This window comes from Camelus ferus, chromosome 21, assembly GCF_009834535.1.
Source record: "Camelus ferus isolate YT-003-E chromosome 21, BCGSAC_Cfer_1.0, whole genome shotgun sequence".
Taxonomy (NCBI): Eukaryota; Metazoa; Chordata; class Mammalia; order Artiodactyla; family Camelidae; genus Camelus; species Camelus ferus.
Window position 1 is genome coordinate 18,644,333 of NC_045716.1, and position 19,897 is coordinate 18,664,229.

The 19,897-nt window shown below is 51.1% G+C and overlaps 2 protein-coding genes and 1 long non-coding RNA gene across 4 annotated transcripts in view; 1 reads left to right on the forward strand and 2 right to left on the reverse strand.

The window, feature by feature from the left end:
- Positions 1-2,304: 2,304 nt before the first annotated feature.
- CASQ1 (calsequestrin 1) lies at positions 2,305-11,250 on the reverse strand. Its single transcript, XM_006173935.3, has 11 exons — positions 10,660-11,250; positions 8,802-8,886; positions 7,929-8,029; positions 7,615-7,726; positions 7,198-7,271; positions 6,744-6,874; positions 5,818-5,863; positions 5,333-5,387; positions 5,003-5,103; positions 4,174-4,248; positions 2,305-2,943 (listed from the first exon to the last, which is right to left on the reverse strand). The coding sequence occupies exons 1-11, from the start codon at positions 10,918-10,920 to the stop codon at positions 2,809-2,811; spliced, it is 1,176 nt and encodes a 391-aa protein (XP_006173997.2). The 5' UTR covers positions 10,921-11,250; the 3' UTR covers positions 2,305-2,808.
- A 21-nt stretch (positions 11,251-11,271) lies between these two features.
- LOC106730062 lies at positions 11,272-16,976 on the forward strand. Of its 2 annotated transcripts, XR_004313945.1 has the most exons (4): positions 11,272-11,454; positions 12,039-12,137; positions 13,740-14,397; positions 14,493-16,976. It is a non-coding gene; the product is annotated as an uncharacterized LOC106730062 (long non-coding RNA). The 2 variants fall into 2 exon arrangements; XR_001366490.2 differs by having other exon boundaries at positions 11,283-11,454; positions 13,740-16,976.
- The window catches only part of ATP1A4 (ATPase Na+/K+ transporting subunit alpha 4), a 28,590-nt gene continuing 23,585 nt past the window's right edge, over positions 14,893-19,897 (reverse strand). The window contains 4 exon segments of the mRNA XM_006173934.3: positions 14,893-15,011; positions 15,275-15,366; positions 17,598-17,699; positions 17,795-17,925. Coding sequence (XP_006173996.2) covers positions 14,983-15,011; positions 15,275-15,366; positions 17,598-17,699; positions 17,795-17,925 — 354 coding nt within the window. The 3' untranslated portion in view covers positions 14,893-14,982.

Genomic DNA, 19,897 nt, shown 5'->3' on the forward strand with positions numbered 1-19,897 from the left:
AGCCACACTCAGCTCTGTCTCCTAGCTCTGCCCCTCTGGCCAGGCCCAGCATGGCAGCTCTCACTTCCCCTCCACCCCAGGGACTTTCCTCCCCCAGACTCTCAGCCAGACTGAAAGAGGAAAGGAAGAGGTCGGAAAACATCTGCTTTTCTCTCCAGCCTAAGGGGTCTCTCCTCAGCTCCGGCAAAGCCCGGCCTGGGAAGAGAGGGCTGAGCCCCATCAGTGTCTGTGCCACGTCCGGGAGTAGCCTGGCTTCCCCCCAGGTCCAGCCTGGCAGAGACCCCTCAGGAAGCCTCAGGTGAGCCCTCCTTTCTTGAGTCTATTCTGTCCCTAAAAGAGGTTCTGCTGCTGTGGCATTCACGGCCTTTCTCCTTGCCTTCGCCACCCTCTCCTCCAGTGTGCCCTGTCACTGTACCTTTGAGACCAACACACCCTCATAATTTGCCTTTGCATATTATTATCTCACTTGTTCTGTGTTGCAAGGTCAAAACTGATTGTGTTGACCCATCCTTGAGACTCAGTGAAGCTAAACGGCTTGCCTGCAGTCAGTGAAAGGTCCAGTCTTGCAGAGGCAAGCAGGTACAGGGACTCAGGCTTCATGCTGGCTCTGCTCCTTTCTTGGGCAGGTTATGCCTCTGAGCCTCAGTGTCCTCACCAGTAAGATGGGGACACCGATGCCTGTCTCACAGGGTTCTTCTGAGATTCAGAAACTTTAGGTCTAGTGACTGGCACAGGTGCGTGCTTCAAACATGGGAGCCATTATTTAATCTGGGGCCTTCCACTGACCTGTGCTAGAGAGTACGTTCCATAACATGACTGTATTGGCCCAGTGCCCATACTATGTGTTAAACATTTATTAAGTGGGTACAGGTGGGGTGAATACATGGTTTCCTTTCTACACTCCTGCCACATTCTCCAGGTGTCTGTGAAGGATGAAAATTCCTCTCACCTCAGGTCCCATTCTTCCATACTCAGAGATCCTCTGAGTCACCCAGCAACACCTATATACCTGTTTCATGAAAACCAACATCTGTTAGTTAGTTATAGGCCAGTGCAGTTGCTTGGTTCCCCCACCCCACCTCCTGATTCCTTCACACTTAGCCCATCCTGGGCCTGTGCTGGAGAGAATGTGGACCGTCCTGCCAGGAGCACCAGTGGGCTCCAGGTCTAGGGGATCCCCAGTGTACAAAACTCAGCGTCTCCTCTGCGTTCCCATGACCACCACTCGGGTCCATGTTCTCCCAGCTCCACCCCGATTATTGTAACAGTCTGATTGTAAGGGTTGGACTCCCACCTCTGCTATCTCCACCATCTTCTTTCCCTCTATCCATCCTGCTCATCACTGCCAGATTCAGTTTTTCCCTTCCTCCCCAGCTCACAGGATTTACTTCTAACTGCTCTACAACCTAGCCCCATTCTCCACCCAACCTACAGCCACCACTTGAACTTCTTCTGTCTCTTTGGTCTCTTCCGTGCCTCCAGCATGGTACACACTTTCTGCCAGCGCTTTTGATGTTTTCAGCTCTTGAAATGTCCCCTCCCCAACTCCTTTGCCCCAGTCAAATCCCACTCTTCATGTAAGGCGTAGAAAATGCTCACTTCCTTTATGAAACCATCAGAGCCCACCCTCATCTCTCTCTTCTGAGGCCATTCTATTTATTTGTTCCTTCTATTAACAAACATTTATTAGGGACTGTTTTTTGTGTGCCAGGCCCTGTAGAAGCCTGGGGTTCTGCCTTCAAGGGGCTCACTCACTGGGCAAGACAGACATGCAAATGAAGAGCCAGGCTAGGCTGCACCGAGTGCTGGAATAGAGGCGTCCCAGAGAGAGTGCAGTGGGACCCCAGAGGAGGAAACTGCAGGAGGGGCCACCTCTGGCAAGGCCTCACCGAGGAGGTGTTATTTGGGCTCAGTCTTGACATTCACATAAGAGCTTCAGGGAGGGTACTATCAAGCAGCACATAATCACTTAATTACATATTGCTTTATATTTTTCTTCAATTGTTTCGTGTGCTTGTCTTGACTTCCCAGGAAGGCTAATCAGCTCCAGAGCAGGGACAGGCCCGGCACTCTCTGTTCTCCCAGAGCCTAACAGCAGTGCTGGACAAACACCATGTGTTCAGAAAAGGCTTGTTGACTTACAGCAGATAAATAGCCCAAGCTTCTCTGGGATCACTGCCCAGAGGGAGAAGCCCCATCCCCCTCTGATCACAGGCCCCTAACTAGGCACCCACACCTAAATCCCCCATCCTCTGGCTGCCTCCCTCCTACCATAGGGGTGAGACCTCACCAGCAGACACTTGCTCATGCTGCCCCAGTTCCTTTATTGAGGTCTCTCATTTGACCCAAATACATTAACAAGAGATGGCTGAGATACAGCCCGAAACACAGTACCCTCCTGTCCTCCTGGCCAGGGATAGGAAAGTCAGAAGGATATAGGATTTGGGAGAGTAAGGGAAGAGTATGTTCAGGTGGAGGGAGCAGAAGAGAGATGGGGGCCCATAGATATGGCAAGAGGGAAGTCACAAGAAAGCGTGTAGGGAGTGATGGAAGAAACAAATAATAGATACAGGGACATTGTGGGAGAGGAAACAGAAGTCAGATGAGATAGCTGGGCTGGTGTGTGAAAAGCAGCTCCTTTCCTTATCAGGTGAGGAGGATCAGGATCTCAGCACCCAACATGCAGACCCCAGTGGGCCCCATGGCAGAGAATGACCTAGTGTCCCTGGAGGAGCTCAGGGAAGGACAGGGAAGGCAGGAGGGAGCATGACGAGAGCAGCTGGAGCTGGGAGATAGCTGTCACAGCAGCTAGTCGTCATCGTCATCATCATCATCATCCTCTGTGTTGATTTCACCCTCGAGCACATCCTCCAGCCAGTCCTCCAGCTCTTCGGTAGAAGGCAGGTCCTCTTCGTCATCCATCTCCATCCATATGCTGTCCGCCTAGGACATGGCACAGGGAGGGGACCGGAGCTAAGCCTGATTCAGGTCTTTAGACCTGCCCTCCCACTCACTGGACTCTGCACATCCTTCCCTGCCTCTTCTGTCCCTTCTCTTCATCTGTCAGTGGAAAGGGAAGCTGTTCAGGTAAAGGTCTAGCTCAGAATAGTGACAATGGTCAGAAAGAATGGCTGGATCAGCAAATACACTTTCTCCTTTCCTTTCGTTATTACAAGCCCTTGCCATGCTGAACTTCCTAAAACAGACCAATCACGCCCTTGATGCAAAACCACTGGAACTCTTCATGGCCCAGAAAATGAAGTCAGCAACTCTTTAACATTCAAGACTTTACAAAACCTGCTTTTCCAGCACCATCCTCAGAGATCTCTAGACCCTTAAGCCATAAAAAACTACCTGCCTTTCCCCAAACCTGATATTCATTTTCCTACTTTTTGACCTTTTGTACTAACTTTTCCATCGGTTTGGAAATAACTTCTTATGATTTTCACTTGTAAAACTCCTGTACACAGGACAATCTCCACTGTATCTTTTTATTTGATTAAATAATTTTTAAATTTATTTCTTTCCTTGAGGTCCAATTGATTTACAACAATCTCCACTTTTTAAATGTTACACCTTTTAAACCCTCTCTGATTCTCAAGCAGAAATTACTGTGGTTTCTGTGCCTTCCCAGCATTTTACTGGCATCTCTATTATAGAGTTCATCAGCTCTGGCCTGGTACTTAACAGAATACCTGCCTACCTCCCCAGTTAGACTGAGAGTTATATGAAAGCAGACTGTGACTTATTCAATTCAACTCAGCAAATGTTTCTGAAGCATCTGCTACATGTGAATGAGAAGATTTCTGCCCTCAAGAAGTTCAAAGTCTACTGGAAGAGACAGACATGATACATAAATAACTATATAAAAGTCATGTTCTCAATGACAAATGGGCTCTGGGAGTGCCAAGGAGGGAATGATTCCAAACGGGAGATCTGGAAAGACTTCATGGAGAAGGGAAGATTTGAACTGGGCCTTGAAGGATGAGCAGCTGATTGCAACAAGTAGAGACGGGTGTGTTCAGGGCAGGAATCTCTCCCTCTACCCAGCCATTAGACTGGCTGTGTCTGATTCCTGTGTGACAGACTCAATTCCTCCTTAGAGCAGAGGAGAGCTAGCTATGCTGGGAAGCAGAGTTGCTGGTCAAACAGAGATGAGGGAAGGAAACTCACATCAGTAACATTGACGACCCCTATTTGTGGGGCTGACAGGTCGATGTCAAACGTCTTCTCCCAGTATGGAACCAGCTGTAGAGAGACCACATATGGCAACTTAGTGGAGGATACAGGGAGGACCCTTGGAACCCATGGTGGGTGGCAGATGGGTCCAACTGTAGGGCCTGAAGGGGATGGGTGGAAATAAGTAATTAGAGGGTAAATATCCCAAAAGAAAAGTTTCAGGAGGGTCAGCTGGGGGTGTTGGGCCCTCCTTTCTGAGGAAAGCTACATAGCAAACCCCGTTCTGGTCCTGGATCTACTACTGATTGAACTTGTGACCTTGGGCAAGTCACTTCTCCCTGGCCCTCAGTTTCTGCATCTCTTAACTAAGATAGTTATACTCCGTAATTTCCAATCTCTGTAATTTCTGCTTGTTCATCTAGTTCCCCTTTCATCAGTGTTAGTTGTTGGTGATTCAGCTGGGAAACAAAATCCATGCCCTGAGATGTGGAATCTCTGTGCTTTGATTCTGCGATTGTGTACACCCATGTGCAGAGTTAATGTGCCCTTCTGTTCCCCAAAACTCTGGATTTCTTTAGAAGGAGCCAGCCCTAGGCACATGAGCTGCCTGCCCAGCCTCTGCTCTGGGAATCGTGTCGTTCCCACACTCCCCGCTCCCATTTCCCCTTTCTCAGGGCGCCCTCCATGCCCCACCATGCTCTTGAGCATGTAACAGGGTCTTCCTGCTTGGAGATGGGATAGGAACTCAGACACAAGCTCCCCTCAGGAAGTGCCACAGTCCGAGACCCTGCTTGGACAGCAGTGCCTGAGTGATGTCTCTTACCAGGGGGAAGTCATCAGGGTCAATCCAGATGATGCTAAGATCAGGGTTATCAGTGTTATCTCGGGCCACAGACTTGAGGGTCTCTAAGAACTCATAGCCATCTCGGAGGGAACACAAGTGATCAGTGTGAGATGGGGCATACAGGAAACAGGAGTCCAGTTCTCTTTCCCTGCCTCCCACAACCCCACAGGCCTCTCCCCAGGCTGCTTGCAAACTATGCTCTAAAAGACACACTTCATGTGTTAAAAGCCCACGCTCTGACCAGTACCCTGTCTCCCTGTCTCTCCAATGCCCCCGCCCCCCAGGTCCAATCCAGTGTTCCTCCCTCACCAGGATCGGCTTCCTCTGCAAAGGCCACAATATGGATTCCATCCAGATCGTCCTCCTGTAGGGGGTGGGAGGTGGAGGGGAGACCTTAGCGACACTCCCTGAAGCTAGGAAGCCCAGAACAGGACCCCACCCCCATCTTCCTTGGACCTAGATTTTGTGGAAACCCAGCTTCTGGATCGGATATATTCTTGTGGTGGTGACCCTTTTCCAAGTACACTGTTCCCTTCCACTCCAGGGCCCCCACCCCTCCTTTGACAAACCCTTCAGCCCCAGAGCTTGAGGCCCCCCCCTTGTCATCTTTATCAACTCATATGTGTCTCCTAACTCCTGTCACATTCTTCAGAACAGAAACCCTCAGCCTTTGCTGGTGCACTGCCTTTCCTACAAGCTAGACACGAGGCGCAGCAGGGCTGGATGTTTCTAGGGCTGGTGTCTTCAGTCACTCATGATCCCCTGAGGGCCCAGCTCCATCCAGGGGGACTCACCCAGGTCTCATACATACTCTCAGGCTTCAGTTTCCTCAGGGTTGATCTAGAAGAGACAGAAAGTCACTGCTCAGTGGGTGAGAAGGACACCCTTCCCTCCAAAGGGTCCCCGCAGCAGAGGCTGCCACAGGGTCACGCCTAGGGCACAGACAGCTAGCTTGTAGCCTGGAACAAAGCCATCTGGCAAAGTCTAAGCTCTGGGCACCAGGCCCAGTTCACTGCATGGTTAAAGGAGGTGGGAGAGTGGAGGGTGGGCAAGGGGACTGGAAGAGAGACTTTTGGGAGGAAGAACTGGACATCTGGGTGTTCATTCATTCATTCACTCATTCATTCAATAAAATCGAGTGTCGGAGATGTTCTAAACACTGTGCCAGGTGCTGTGTAGACAGAGTTGAACAAGGCAAACATGTTCCTGCCCCGATGAAGGGAACCATAATCTAATGGGAGAGAGTGGAGTAAGTAGTGTTTACACTGATGAGTGGGTATTTCCAGTTGTAGAGTCTTGGGAAGGAAGAGAACTTCGTGTGCGGGTAGGGCAGGGTTTCTCAACCTCAGCACTGGGGACATTTGGAGCCAGATAATTCTTTGTTGTGGGAGGGCTGTCCTGTGACCTGTGGGGTACTTAGCAGCATCCCTGGCCCCTACCCACTAAATACCAGCAGCACTCCCTCTAACCAATCAACATCACAATAAACTACACATTTATGGAGCACCTTCTGTGTGTAAAGCTCCCGGCTCAGGGCTGGGTTGCAAAATGTTGTGCAAAATGGCCAGTGTACCAGTGCACACTGGTACCCAGAAGTGTATACATCTCCAGGGGAGACCAGCCTCCTAGTTGGCTGAGGTTCCCCCAGCTCATCTCACAGACGTGTGTACTGGCCTGGGGAGGAGCCTTCCCTGCTCAGAGCGTTGCCCGTGCTCCCCACCTTCTGTGCTCCTCCACGAAGTTGACGATCTCCTCTTCACTATTGGGCTTGTCTGGGATGGTCACAGGCTCTTCCATGAAGGCCTCGTAGAAATCGATCTCATTTAGCTTCAGGGTCAGCTTCTTTGCCACCTTTTTGGGGAGGCAAAGTGGAGCAGGGGACATGGGGTCATGGCAAGAAGCAGTATTATGGGGGAGCAGATATCAGGCAGGGAGTTAGACAGCCTGGGTCCTTGTCACTGCCATTGTGACACTGGACAAGTGTCTTAACTTCTCTGGGCTTTGGTAGAACATGCGAGGGGTAAGTTATATAATCTAAAATCTGTGGGGTGGGGTAAGGGTGGGGAGTGTTGGTGTGTAGGGAGGGATGGGTTTCCCCATCGATTCTGGGAGAGGGGTCTGTAGGGCAGCTGAGGGGAGTGAGGGAGACCCAGTACAGCTGCAGGGAGGAGAACCTTGCTGTCGAAGGTGGCGAAGAAGGGGATGTAGGGATGAAACTCCTCCGCTGCATCCTCGTAGGCTTTGTAATCTGAGGGGGGAAGGCAGAGTCAGTCTCCAGGGAAGGCAGGGTCTGCCAGGGAACCAGCTCCTCAACAGTCTCTCCCCAATTCTTTGGCAGGTGGGGTTCACTCTAAGACCACCCCTTCTAGTCCTCTGAGTGTGGTTAAATAAGGTGAGGGGAAGGGAGAATCCTGAAGGTGCCTGTCTGGGAAACCCACAGAGTGCAGGGAGATCAGGGCAGTTGATGGAGCGACCATGGCAAGAGGGTCGTGGAGCAGGAGTGCGGAGCCAGTGGGCAAAGGGGGGAGCTAGGAAGACAGGTAGACTGGGGGACCCAGGGAGGGGAAGAGTGGAGTCTGGGGGTCACCCACGCTCTGAGTCTTTGCTCTTGAAGTAGCCAATGAGTTTGATCTCATCTTCGATATTCTCAAATGCCTGCAGCTCTCGTTCCCCATCAATCAGTTCCACAGGGTCCTCTAGGACCTGGAAGAGCAAGGACATTGAAGGAAGGGAGTGAGTTTCTGTCCTCAGTGGTAGAGGCAGGGAGAGGGATCAGGGAAGAGGGCTGAGGAATGGGAGGGATGGACTCTCTGTTGCCTGTGTGTGTGTATGTGTGTGAGGTTGGAGTTGGTCAGATGGACATGAGGTCTTAAAGCAAGGCCATTAGGTCCAGGGGAATCCTCACATCAAGCATAAACTCCACCAGGGTGTCAGCAGAAAACTCGCCATCATACTCAATGACTTCATCTCCCTTGAATACATAAATGCTGTCCTCTTCAGTTAGTCCTAGGGAGTGAGCCAAAGGCATGCCATGATTCCAACCTCCCCACAGATCCAAGGGTCCAAATCCAGGGCGGCAGCCCATTCCATAATCCCACTGGACCCCACCTCCTTCACCTCCCTGGCCCCGGCCCTGCTCACCTCCACTGCCTCTTAGCCCCTATGTCCCAGGTGTCTATACCCCTGGATTTAGCCCAGGTGGCTGGCGCCAGGAGCTCTCCAAGGAGAAGCTCAGATTGGGTGGGGTTCTAGGGGAGGACATAGGGAGATACAGACTAGCAAGCTTTCTCCCTTTCTCTGTCTGCCATAACTAGAAACCGCTACCCCTATTACTTCCTCTGAGGACTCTAGTTACTGATTTCCAGTCCAGCCCTCTAACCTTCTGCTATTACTGGCCAGATGACTTCATTACTGACCACCCCTCCCCCACCCACATCCGAGTCGAGTCTCAGGTCTGTGCTGCCCCCTGGTGGCTAGTGCTGTAACACCTGGCCACAGCTCTGGAGGGGGAGGGGTTGGAAGAGGAGTTTGCAGAGGCCTCTCCAGCCCCACCTGTGCTCCCTGATTCCCCCTTTCCTCCAGCACCTAGCCCTGTTTCGTAGGTAGGTATAAAGAAGTCCACCTCCAGCTCTTTCTTGGATTTGAGCGTGGGTCTCTATAAGGAAAAAGGAGAGGCTGGGACCCCTTTCCTTCAATAGGGTTCAGTCATAACCCTTCAAATGTCAATGTTTTCTCACCAGCCACCGTCACCTCCCTGCTCCTCTCACCCCTCCCTTACCTAGTTTCTTGGCTACAGCCGCGTCCTTCTCAGAGTCCACCATCCCGAAGCCAACACCTTTGTCTTCTAGGACTTGAGCTGCTAACTGAAAGGAGAGTTAGGGTTAAAATCAGGCCCTGGAATTCTTAGTAGCCACTGTTCCTCATCTCATGCTTTCCAGCTGGGTCATTGGGATGCAGGGAATATGAGCTGACATTGACACTGCGCTAGGACCCAGGATAGCTCCACTTTTCCTACAACCCCACCCTTTTGGTCTTTGGTTCAGTTTTAGTCCCTGAACCTGTATAATTCATTTACAGTGTGCTTATTATGTTGAACTTTAAGATGGCATGTATGTACTTCAGAGTTCCTTAGCGATGTGGTGGGATCTGGCTGCAGAATGACTGTGGCCCTTCCCTCCTTCAGAGCTGAGCCCTGTTGTCTATGCTGATCAAAGACCACACTCAGTGTGGGGGTGATGTTAGCCAACCCTGAGATTCTTCTGAGTGACTCCTAGTGCGAAGAATTTTGCCAGGGCAGGAGGGTGGCGGTGGGGTCTGGTCATGTGGCTGAGGTGTGGGGAAAGCCAGAGAGCAGAAAGTAGAGGTCACTATGGCCTCCACTGGTCACTCTCAGAGGCAGAGAGACTGACAAGAGAGACTAGAGGTGAAATAGGCTGGGCTCTTCTCAATCAGGCGGGACTGTCCTTTGTACTGTCTACTTCAGCCTGTCCTCAGAATATGGATAGTCCCACCCTAGATCCCTGCCCCATCCACCGAGCTCTGCACCCTGATGCACTCTGCCTTGGGCACCGTCTGCAGCTTTACCCCACCAAACACAGACTCGGGTGCCCGGATTCTCAGGAGGACAGGGCTGGGAGGCAGTTGGCAGGTGGATGGCCAGGGATGCTGAGCACTCAGGATAAAAATACTCAGCTCATTAATCAGACGGCAGGTTCCAGCACCCACAGGGGCACACAGTAACGAGAGCCTGCAGCCCTGGTGTCTTGCCCTGAAATATTCCAAGCTCTGGGCAAGCCGGGGCCTATCTGTACTGCCAAGCTAGTGAAGGGGCTGCAGAAACGTGGATAAGGAAACTCCAACATAGCCCGGCTCCTGGAGGGGTATGTGGCCATGTCTCCCAGTCATCGCAAAACACAGGCTTTTTCTCTTGTAACAATAGGCTCTCTCTTCTCCGCACCCGAGGTCAGCTTGGGGCTGAGGAGAATCTTCCCACAAAGACAAGTTAGGGACAGCATTGTGAAGCCTCCTCCAAACACAAGAATCTTCCAATCAGGGCCCCCAGCTTGATCCAATAGGGGCAAATGGGGACGTGAGTGGGAGGAGAGAGGGGACTGAGAAGCCAATGGGTAGCACGGTGGTCTCTAGTAAACCTTCAGCCGTTAAATAAATGACACACAAATAAAATTTCAGCGATATTTAAATTTATACTGTTTGGATCTCTTTGGGGAGCCCCTGAGGTGTATAGCGAGATGGCACTTTCTGGCTAGGAAAGTAGATTTGAGGGTGCACTGCAGTCTTCCCCTTCCCCCGAAGCTTTTTGCCCTCCTCCCAAGGTCACCCTGGTCTTAGCCAAACCTCACACGACTAGGCTCCTACAGCACGGAGGAGAATTCCCCCTGCAGTGCCCCTTCCCTCCTAAAACTGCCTGACTTAGGTGGTACTTTTGGTTTCCTGAATCTATGTTTCTCTTTCGGCTAAGATCACATGCCACTTTCGTCCTGTTGGTCAGGACAGAGTCCTGCTGCACTGCCCCTCGCCCCCCGATCCCACCCTCGAAGATCTACTTGGAGTTGTGGGATGGGGGGCTCAGAGAGGGGCTTGGTGCGCTCTGCAGGCCTGCAGACCCCACCACTCACCTCCAGGATCAGCTCCTCCAACTCAAATTGTCTCTGCGAGGCCTTGTCATCCTCGGGGGGCTCGTGGTAGAGCAGCGCCAGCACCTCATACTTCTTGAACACATTCTTGTAGTTCTTTGCGTTGACATTGACCACACGGTCCACACCATCATACTCGGGGAAGTCCAGCCCTTCCTCCCCCTGCACCCCTGGCTTGGGGGTCCCTAGCACCAGCAGTAACAGCAGTGCCAGCCGCAGGCCCGGCACAGCTCTGGCCCCCATCCTGTCTGCAGCGCGCGTGGAGGTAGTGGGATCTGGGTCGGCTCTCCTGGTCCAGAAGAGGTTAGCTGGGGTAGGGAGGGGCCCCTGGGTCCCGAGTCCTGAGTTAGGGGCTCACAGTGGGGGTGGGGTGGGGAACGGCCCAGAGCAGTGGACAGAGGACACTGCTGGGTCCTGGAGAAACTGCCGACAGAGCCAAGAGAAAAAGGGTCAGGAGGAGGAATAGGAGCAGGGGGCGGGGAGGGAATCGGAGCTGCCCCTGAGGTTGGCACCCCTCTGCCCCCACCTGGTCCTGTCTAAATATGTCTCCGGGTTTGGCAGGAGAGATGGATAACCTTCTGAGGCCAGGCCGGCTCCATGAGGGCCGGGACCTCCTACCTCCAATACCGCTCATCCAGGCTCCCAGAGCCTCCTTCCCCTCCCCCTTCCCCAATGTCCAGGGCTCCTCAGCCCCTGTCCCCACGCCGGCCTAAGAGCTCATCGCCATATTAAGAAAGGAAAAAGCTGGAGCTAAAAATAAGACCAGATGAGTCGGAGGTAAATGAAGCTGGCTGGGGGAGGGGAAGTTTGGAGTAATTGGGGATAGCTGAAGGGGGCCAAGGGTACTCAGAAAGAGGGAAATGGGGCTGGAGAGGAGGAGGCATTCTGGGTCAGGGGTTACATTCGTAATAAAGGACAAAAGGGGGACAAATGCAGTACTGACTCTAAGTTCTAAAACCTGGGACTCTCCCCTGGGTCAGGCCTGTTTGTTTCTTTGATCCTGGGGAGGAAGGGGGGCAGTACAAATGCAATCCAGGCTGCAGGAAGGAGACCCCCTGCACTTGGCTTTAAAGAACCAGGACCAAGGATGAGGTCATTCTCTGAATAAAAGATGGAGCCGCGTCCAGGACTGGTGCCCTGGCTCAGCTCCAGCCTGTTTCCTTTGCTTCACTTAACACTCCTAACTGGAGAATGCAGGGGAAGGACGGGGCGTGGGGCGTGGAGCGCTGGCCCACATCCATCCTTAGAGATGCGGATCTGGGGCGTCTCTGCCCACAAGCCCCAGACGGGAGGGAGAAAGTTATTCGGCTACCATGTCCTGCTGTCCTCTCTCCTCTGATCCCACGGGGCTGGTTCTCTAGGGCACAGTGGGAAGGGAGGATTCCTCAGACTGAATGACTCCAAGGAGAGCGAAGAACGACTATTCATTCCTGAATCTCCGACAAGACCAAAAGGACCAGGTATAAACAGTAGGGGAAAAAAATTAACATTTGGAAAACATGAAGAGGTGGGCCCTGTGCCCTGAGCCAAGGGTGTCGATTAATTCTGTGCACTGAGAACCAATACAGGGTTGCGGTGGGGGGGGGTTCTAACTTCCTGGATCCCAGCTTGGGGCTGAGGGTGGAGTGCTTGAGTTCAGCTCTGGGTACCTTGAAGGAAGGACCCTCTTCATGGTCCTCCAGGGCTCCTACCATGCACCCATAAGCACAGGCACGAGGGAGACCTAGATCAAAGTCAGAAGCCCCCATCCTCACCCTGAGGTGTCTCCGATGCCGAAGGGACAAGTGTGTATTTTGTGCCATGAAGTTACGTTAGAGGAATAACTTGTTCACACTCCAGGGGGGCAGACCTTACACGGCTCGGCAAGGAAGGCCAGGGAAAATCTCAAGAACGTGGCAGGAGTGGGTCCAAGAGAGACAGCTGTCACTGGAGCAGGAGAGGCCAGAGCTAGCCTAAGCGAGGCATGTTGGAGCTGAGAAGACCTCAGCCCATCTCCTGGTCTCACAGGAGAGTGACTAGCATGCCCACAGCCCCACGACCAGAGCAAAGACAGCAAGAGAGACAGGCAGACTCGCCCAGATGTACATGACCCAGATGACATCCAGCCCCGACTTCTCACTTTGGCTGCGCTCTTGGGGAAGGGGAAACACAGGGACAGAGGCATCGGGGCATTGGACTCATTCCATTGTGAATCTGACCTTTCGTACCCCCCAGGGTGTGAGATGGGATGAAATGGGGGCCCAGTCCTGCTCCATTTCCTCCCCCTCTGCTGCAGCTACCAGACCCTTCATCCCGTCTTGCTCCCTCTCCTTGCCCCTGGCTTTCCAGAGCCTCCCACATCCCTTGCAGCAGCTGCAGCCCCTCCCCTCCTCCCTATGCACCTCTCTGATGCTCCCTACTTTCTACTCAGTCCCTTCCCTCTAGACCCCTGCCTTCAGGCTCTCAGACTTTACGGGCCTCAGCTACTGGTATCAAATGACCTTAAGTTGGGGCCTCTGTATTTTTAACCCACCAGACACCCGAAGCTCCTGCTACTGAAACCTGAGGAGCTGGCCCCTCCATGCTCCCCCTCCCCACCTCACTCACACACACCCTGGCCCCTCCATCTTCCAGGGTCTGGTTCAGCCGCGTCAGCAGCCGGAGAAGGACCCCAGACTGATATAGTCCTGTCCCTAGGAGACCCGTGTTGGAGAAGGGAGGGGAACAGGTGGGACACAGACCTCTGAGGAGGGCCTGGTGCAGGGGAGTAGCGGTTGGTCTACCTCACGAAGGCCTTCTCTTTGCTGCCCGTGTATTTTTGGCCCAGCCCTCACTGTAAGACTAGCCTGGAAAGTAGTTAAGGGTGCAGGTTCTGGAATCAGACAGCTTGGTTTCCTCATCTGTGAAACGGGGTGGGGCGGTCAGAACGAATTGGTTGTATGGACTCATGGGTGGTGTACGGCCTTTGTCCACCGCCAGACGCGGTGTGCAGTCGCTTGACATACGTGCTCTGTTTCTGGTGACAGTCTACGGTTTCCCCCAGCTTTTCTTGGCTTTCCCCTCTTACTCTGTATGCTTTTCAGCACAGCCAACCCTCTCCTCATGAGGAAGCCTGACAGTGAGCTGAGCCACCGGGCACAGCGGACTAGCTCATGAAGCAAGAGCCAGTGAGTGGGAGAAGAGGAAGGGAGAGCTGCCGCCGAAAGCGGGCAGGAGAGAAGCGCTGCCGGGGCTGCTCGCCTCCCCGAGACGTGGCCAGGGCTGGGCCCAGGCTCGGAGACCAGGCTTTGGGCACGTCCGTCACCCCGTGGGGAGCTGGGGCATGAGGGGGTGGGAGCTTTGCCCAAAGTGAAGGCTAAAGGGATCCAGACTGCATTGTTTCAGCCTCTATTTCTTTCTTTCTTTTTTTTTCAATGGTGGTCAGTACTGGGGATAGAACCCAGGACCCCGCGTATCCTTAGCACGCACTCTACCACTGAGTGATACTCCAGCCCCCACTCCCCCACCAGCCTCTATTTCAAGGCTACACCAGAGAAAACAGCCCAGGGATGGGATGCAGTCGAGATGCCCTAATGACTTGGAGGAGAGGTCAGGGAGCACCATTCCCTCCCGCAGAGGAGGGGCTGCAGCCCCACATCCACCACCCGCCACGTGACCCCTCCCAAGTCATTAACCACTCTGGACCTGAAGCTCTTCATCCATGAAATAAGGCCTCTCCTAGCACGAAAACTCTCTGATTCTGTAAGTTGATCTGAGGAACTGAGTGGGCTCTGTGATCCCTCTGTAAGGTGTGGCTCCCCTCTCCTCTCTCACCTCCTGGGTTTCTCTGATCCCAGCTTGGCTTGTCCTGTCCTGGCTCTCCAGTGGGTTGGACAGCGACTTTGAGGGACAGCCTTCAAGGGGCAAAGATGCTTGATTCTGCTCCCCTCCCAGCCTCGACTGTGGTCCCTGAAAGACTTCTCCTGCCTGGCTACCGTGAAGATCTAAGAAGAGAGGTGTCCCAGTGATCCCCGTTTTCCAAAAATCAGAAGCGACACATCTGACAGCTGAGGGCTGTTGCAAACATTTACTGTCTTGACGGGGTACTGAACCTCCCCACTGGACTCCAGTCAGACACAGGCTGGGCTTCCCCTCTCCTACCTGTGGTGCCCTCAGTCCAGCCCTAGGATTGCCTCACTCTCTCATCCAGGGCACTTCCTCCTGGCATCTCTCTGCCTCAGCTAATACGCTTTCCCTGATGTTTTGCCAAACTCATTACCCCCAGCCCCCGCCAGCACCCAGCCCTCAGGACACCCCGTGTCATGGGAAGCGCTTCCTCTGCTGAGTTTAGTAGTAGGTCTCCCTCTCCAGCCAGCCTGTGGGAGAGAAGAGACCAGAGTGAACTGGAGAAGGCATCAAGGGAGAAGGCGGAAGGGTAAGCGAGGATGAGGTGGGGGGCCTGAGGGTGGACCACAGGGCCCCCATGCTGGGCCCAAAGACTAGGGGGTGGGGTCCGGGCATAGCACAAGCCAGGCAGCCAGCCGGGGAGAATGGCCACGGGCCTGGAGGAGCCAGGTGGGATGTGAGAGCTGGTCAGGAGGCTGGTGACCTCTCAGAGCAGGGTGCAGGGGAGCCTCACCGCCAGGATGATGACGAATGATGAATTTTCTGACTTCATCATAGATGAAGATAAGGATGCTGTAGGGAGTAGCACAGAGCCACCAGGCTATCCTGGAGAGAGCAAACGCCGGTCAGTGGGAGAGGAGACAGAGGGGCCAGAGCAAGGCGGGTCAGCAGGCCAGAGAGAACAGCGCACAGGGATTGTTTCCTTTGTTGTGTGGGAGGTTGATCCCTCCGTCTGAGGAGGTCAGAGCCTGGGGAGTGAGGGCAGAGGGGCCCAAGACAGGAACATAAAAAGCCAATGAGAACAGAACGTGATAGATGCCAGATTAGAGGTGCATGCAGTGTTCATGGAGTCTATCTACCGGCTTTTGTGGAGTCACTGAGGGTGACTCCCTTTGCTTTCCAGATCGTCCGGGCCTTGCACCCACAAAGTCCAAGCAGGATGGGTCTGTCTGAGACTAGACATGTGGGGTTATCTTGCCAGGGAATATAGATACTCTTCTGTACGGCAAAGATGGGGAAATCTTTTTCTTCCTGAACCTTGTCTATAGATCGGGAAAATGGACTCTGGGGAGGGGATGAATCAGGACCACACCTGTCCCTTGGATGGTAGAGGGATGGCCTGGACCAGCACTGTCCAACAGAAATATAACAGTGAAATTTAATATTTTCTAGTAGCCACACTGAAGAGAAATAAAAAGAAACAGGTGCGATTAATTTTAATGGTATATTTTATTTAACCCCAAATATCTGAAATATTACCCTTTCAACATACAATCAAGATAAACATAGTTATTTTACACCCTTTTATGCTGAGTCCTGGAAATCCAGTCAGTATTTTACACTGACTGTATCTCAAGTCAGACACTAAATGTTCAACTGGTTAAAAGAAAATGTGGTCCAACCAAGACAATGAAGTTGTATTTAACAGAAAAATATTTGACACTGCTTTAGTTTTTAACTTTCAGTTAACTAAAAATTATAAATTCAGTCTCTCAGTGTCACTAGCCATATTTCAAGAGCTCATTAATTGCATAAGGATGGTGGCTACCATATTGGACAGCACAGGCCCAGGCCATGGTTCACCACACACACACATACACACACAGCCCTCAACCAATATAAACAGTTACATACATGCAGTCACCCATTCATTCAGCAGTGATGATCGTATGTCTACTCTGTGTCTATGTTAGGTCCTGGGGAAATAAAAATGATGGCATGATAGTCTTTGATCTTTAGGAGCTCAAGTGATCAGGGAAAAGAGGTTACTAGATAAACACACAAAATAAATAATTATAATATTAGGTGATGAGTTTTATGGTCAAGATATATATACTACAGAGTGCTTGGGAGCACAGTTAATGCTCAACCACATTTACTATCACTTATATGTTGACATTAACAGCAGCAACAACACTGCACTATGAGCAAACACCCACCAGGACCAAGTGCTGTGCTCTGTGGCTTATATGCATTTCTGCATGTAATTCTCAGAACAATATGCCAGGTATGTGTCACCGAGACTCTGTAGGTGAAGCTGAGGCTTGGAAAGGTTACCGACTTGTCCAAGGTCATAGAATAATACACAGTAGAGTTGAAATTCAAACCTGGGATTGTCAGTATCTAAGAGCAGTGCCAATGTCTTTTATTAAGCATTAATCGAGCAGCTACAGAATACAGAGCATTGTGTAAACCACTGCCAGAGACAGAAAGGCGAGCGAAGTGTGTAAACATGTAGAAAACCAGTTGGAAGAATACACACTAAATCATTAACAAAGGCTACCAACTGGGGTGGGGGAGGGGTGGGAGTGAAATGGGAGTTTTGCTTTTTTCTCTTTAAAAATGTTAAACAGAAAAAGTTAACAAGCATATACTAATATAAAAAACAAACAAATAAAAAAGCAAAACCGTGGGACTTGAACCAAACAAGGTACCAGACAATAAGAATTTCAGTATGCCCACGCACATATATGCACGTTAAAACATATTTGCATAAGTACAGCAGAATTAGCCGTGCATAGATTAGGCTATTTTTATGACTGCATCAGTTCCAAGCAATGTAGACCGCAACAGCTATATCACACATTATCATAAAAAAGATGCCACTCTGTTAAGCACTGGTAAGTCTCCTAAATTTGCATGTCTGGTGTGTTGCAATCACTTGGCACAGTCCCTAGTCCCTCCCCAAATAAGATGCATTTGTGGGAGCACAGGCGGTTCTCTTTACATTCACATGAGTGCAGCCCGCCCCTCCTTGACGTCCCTGCCCACACCTCCTCCCATGCACTCTCCCGGTGCCCAAGGACGTCCCACCTTGCATCCCTTCCCTTACTCACTTGAGTGGATACATTCGCAGGGCCACATCCATGCCTGGAGTGTAGGACAGGAAAACAGCCAGAAATGTCTCCTCCAGGAGCCCAAATATTAGGATCTTGTTTCTGGGAAGCAATGTTTAAAGGTGTGTTGGAAATCGGGAGGGAGAGGTGGGCGTGCAGCGTGGGCAGGCGAGTGTGCCGGGCGGGCAGGCGCTCACTTCATGCCCTGCTGGAAGACTGAGTTGCGGCAGGTCTTGCAGATGATGAGGTCAGCCCACTGCACGATCACGATGCTCACAAAGAAGGCCGTCTGGCACGTGAACTCCACCACCTTCCGCTGCTCATAGGTCTCGGGGAGGACAGGCAGAGGGGAGCCGTCAGTGTCAGAAGGGATTCAGATATGCCTCCAAGGCTTCCTCCTTCTCCTGCCTTCCATCTCCCGGACCCCATGGCTGAGTTACGTCTCATCTTTAGATTTCTCCCGCCCTTCACACATCTCTATCTTACCATGTTTCCTGTTGGATTATGAGCTGTTTATATGTTTTCCGTACCTGACTGAGACCTTGTCTTACTTATCTCTGTGCCCCATTCCCCATGGTTAGTTCAGTGACTGGCAGGTAGTAGGGCTCAATAAATATTTACTAACTTATTAAGAAGGGTGGTATAAAAGAAGATGGACTTCAAGAGGGAAGCGGGGTCAGAGTAAACTGATAAGGAAGATGGGGCCAGAGGGAAATCCACGTGTAGAGGAGAAAGGGATGCCCAAAGGGTGGTACCAGAGGAGAGGCATTCTCTCATCCATTCATTCATTCTTTCATTCACATTTTACACAAAAGGAACTTAGAGTCTAGTGGGGAAGATAAATATGCTCATTATGTCAGCACAGTAAGTAGCTGTCAAAAAGCTGATTGACAGTAGGTAGGTTATAAGAGAGAGATCACCTGGGGGCTATGGGAACACAAGAGCGGTGTGCCTAAGTCAGACTGGAGGAAAAGCCCATGTTTAAAAAAATAGAACAGCATGTTTATAAATAACTGATGGAATAAAGAATTTGAAAACATGTAGAACTGACCAATAATGAGATACTACAGAAAGAACCTCATGGCATGTGGTCAAAGTTGTATTTGGAGGGAAATATAGAGCCCTAAGTGATTAGAAGAACAAAGGCTGGAAATTGATGAGCCAAGCGCTGGACTTAGAATGAGACAAATCAGCACATTTCTGTGCATCAGATCATACCACCACTATCCTCCCCTGCAGCCAGCTACCAATGCCAAGTCTCTCCCATCACCGCTTGAAAATTTTAGCTCCTGACTCACTGTCACTCTAAATGCTCCTGTTCTCATTTTTGGAGATTTAAATATCCATGTTGATTATCCTTTCCATGCCTTGGTTTCACAGTATCTTGATCTCCTTCTCCTCCAGTGGGGTGGGGGGAGGTGTCCTCCTCTCCCAACCCGGGCTGCTTGCTCCCATGGTTAAACTCCAGACATTGTCTTTTCCAGTAGTCACAATTTGTCTGAATTTTAATTTCAAGCACGTCTTTTCTCTCTGATCACCATCTTTATCTTTCTGTCTCACCTGCTCTAGTACCCCAATTGCCAACACCTCTTGGAATCCATTTAGACTTATAATCCATTGACCCAATATGTTATGTATTTGGCTATTATCTTTCTTGCCTCCCACCCTGTGCCCCTAACTAGAATGTAAGCTCCATGAGAGCAGTAACTTGGCCATTTTTGTTCACTACCATATCCCCAAGGCAAAAACAGTACCTGGTGCACAGAAGATGCTTGACAAATATTTGAGCTGAATGAATGAATGAATGAATGGTGATCAATGGAATTACTGCTGGAGGAATTTAGAAGATGAGGAGCTATCTAGCAGTTTTGTAGGGTACTTCCTGGATAGGCAACTCTATACTCATTTATCTGAAGATTACAGCAGTGGAAGAGACACAGACCCTGCCTTCATAGTGTTTATTTCTCAGGGCAATTGTTCTCAACCCGTTTTGCAATACCTCAAGATGTCATTGATGCAATTTGATGTTAATTCAAATTAACTTTAATTATATTTAATTTATTATAAATAAACATGTTAAGCTTCAACTTGGTAGGAAGGAGATAGTATCAAGATATAAAATTAACATGAGGCCTGACTTGAGGATTGAGGAAATTTTGACAAGGTACACAACTGAAGAGGACTCTGGGCATCTTTGGCCCCTGGAGCAGTGTTGGTAGCTGGGAACACTGACATCTGTTGGCCTTATGAGGTTCAGATAGTGGAAGCCTACTGTGTATGAGGGGCAACTTTCCAACAAC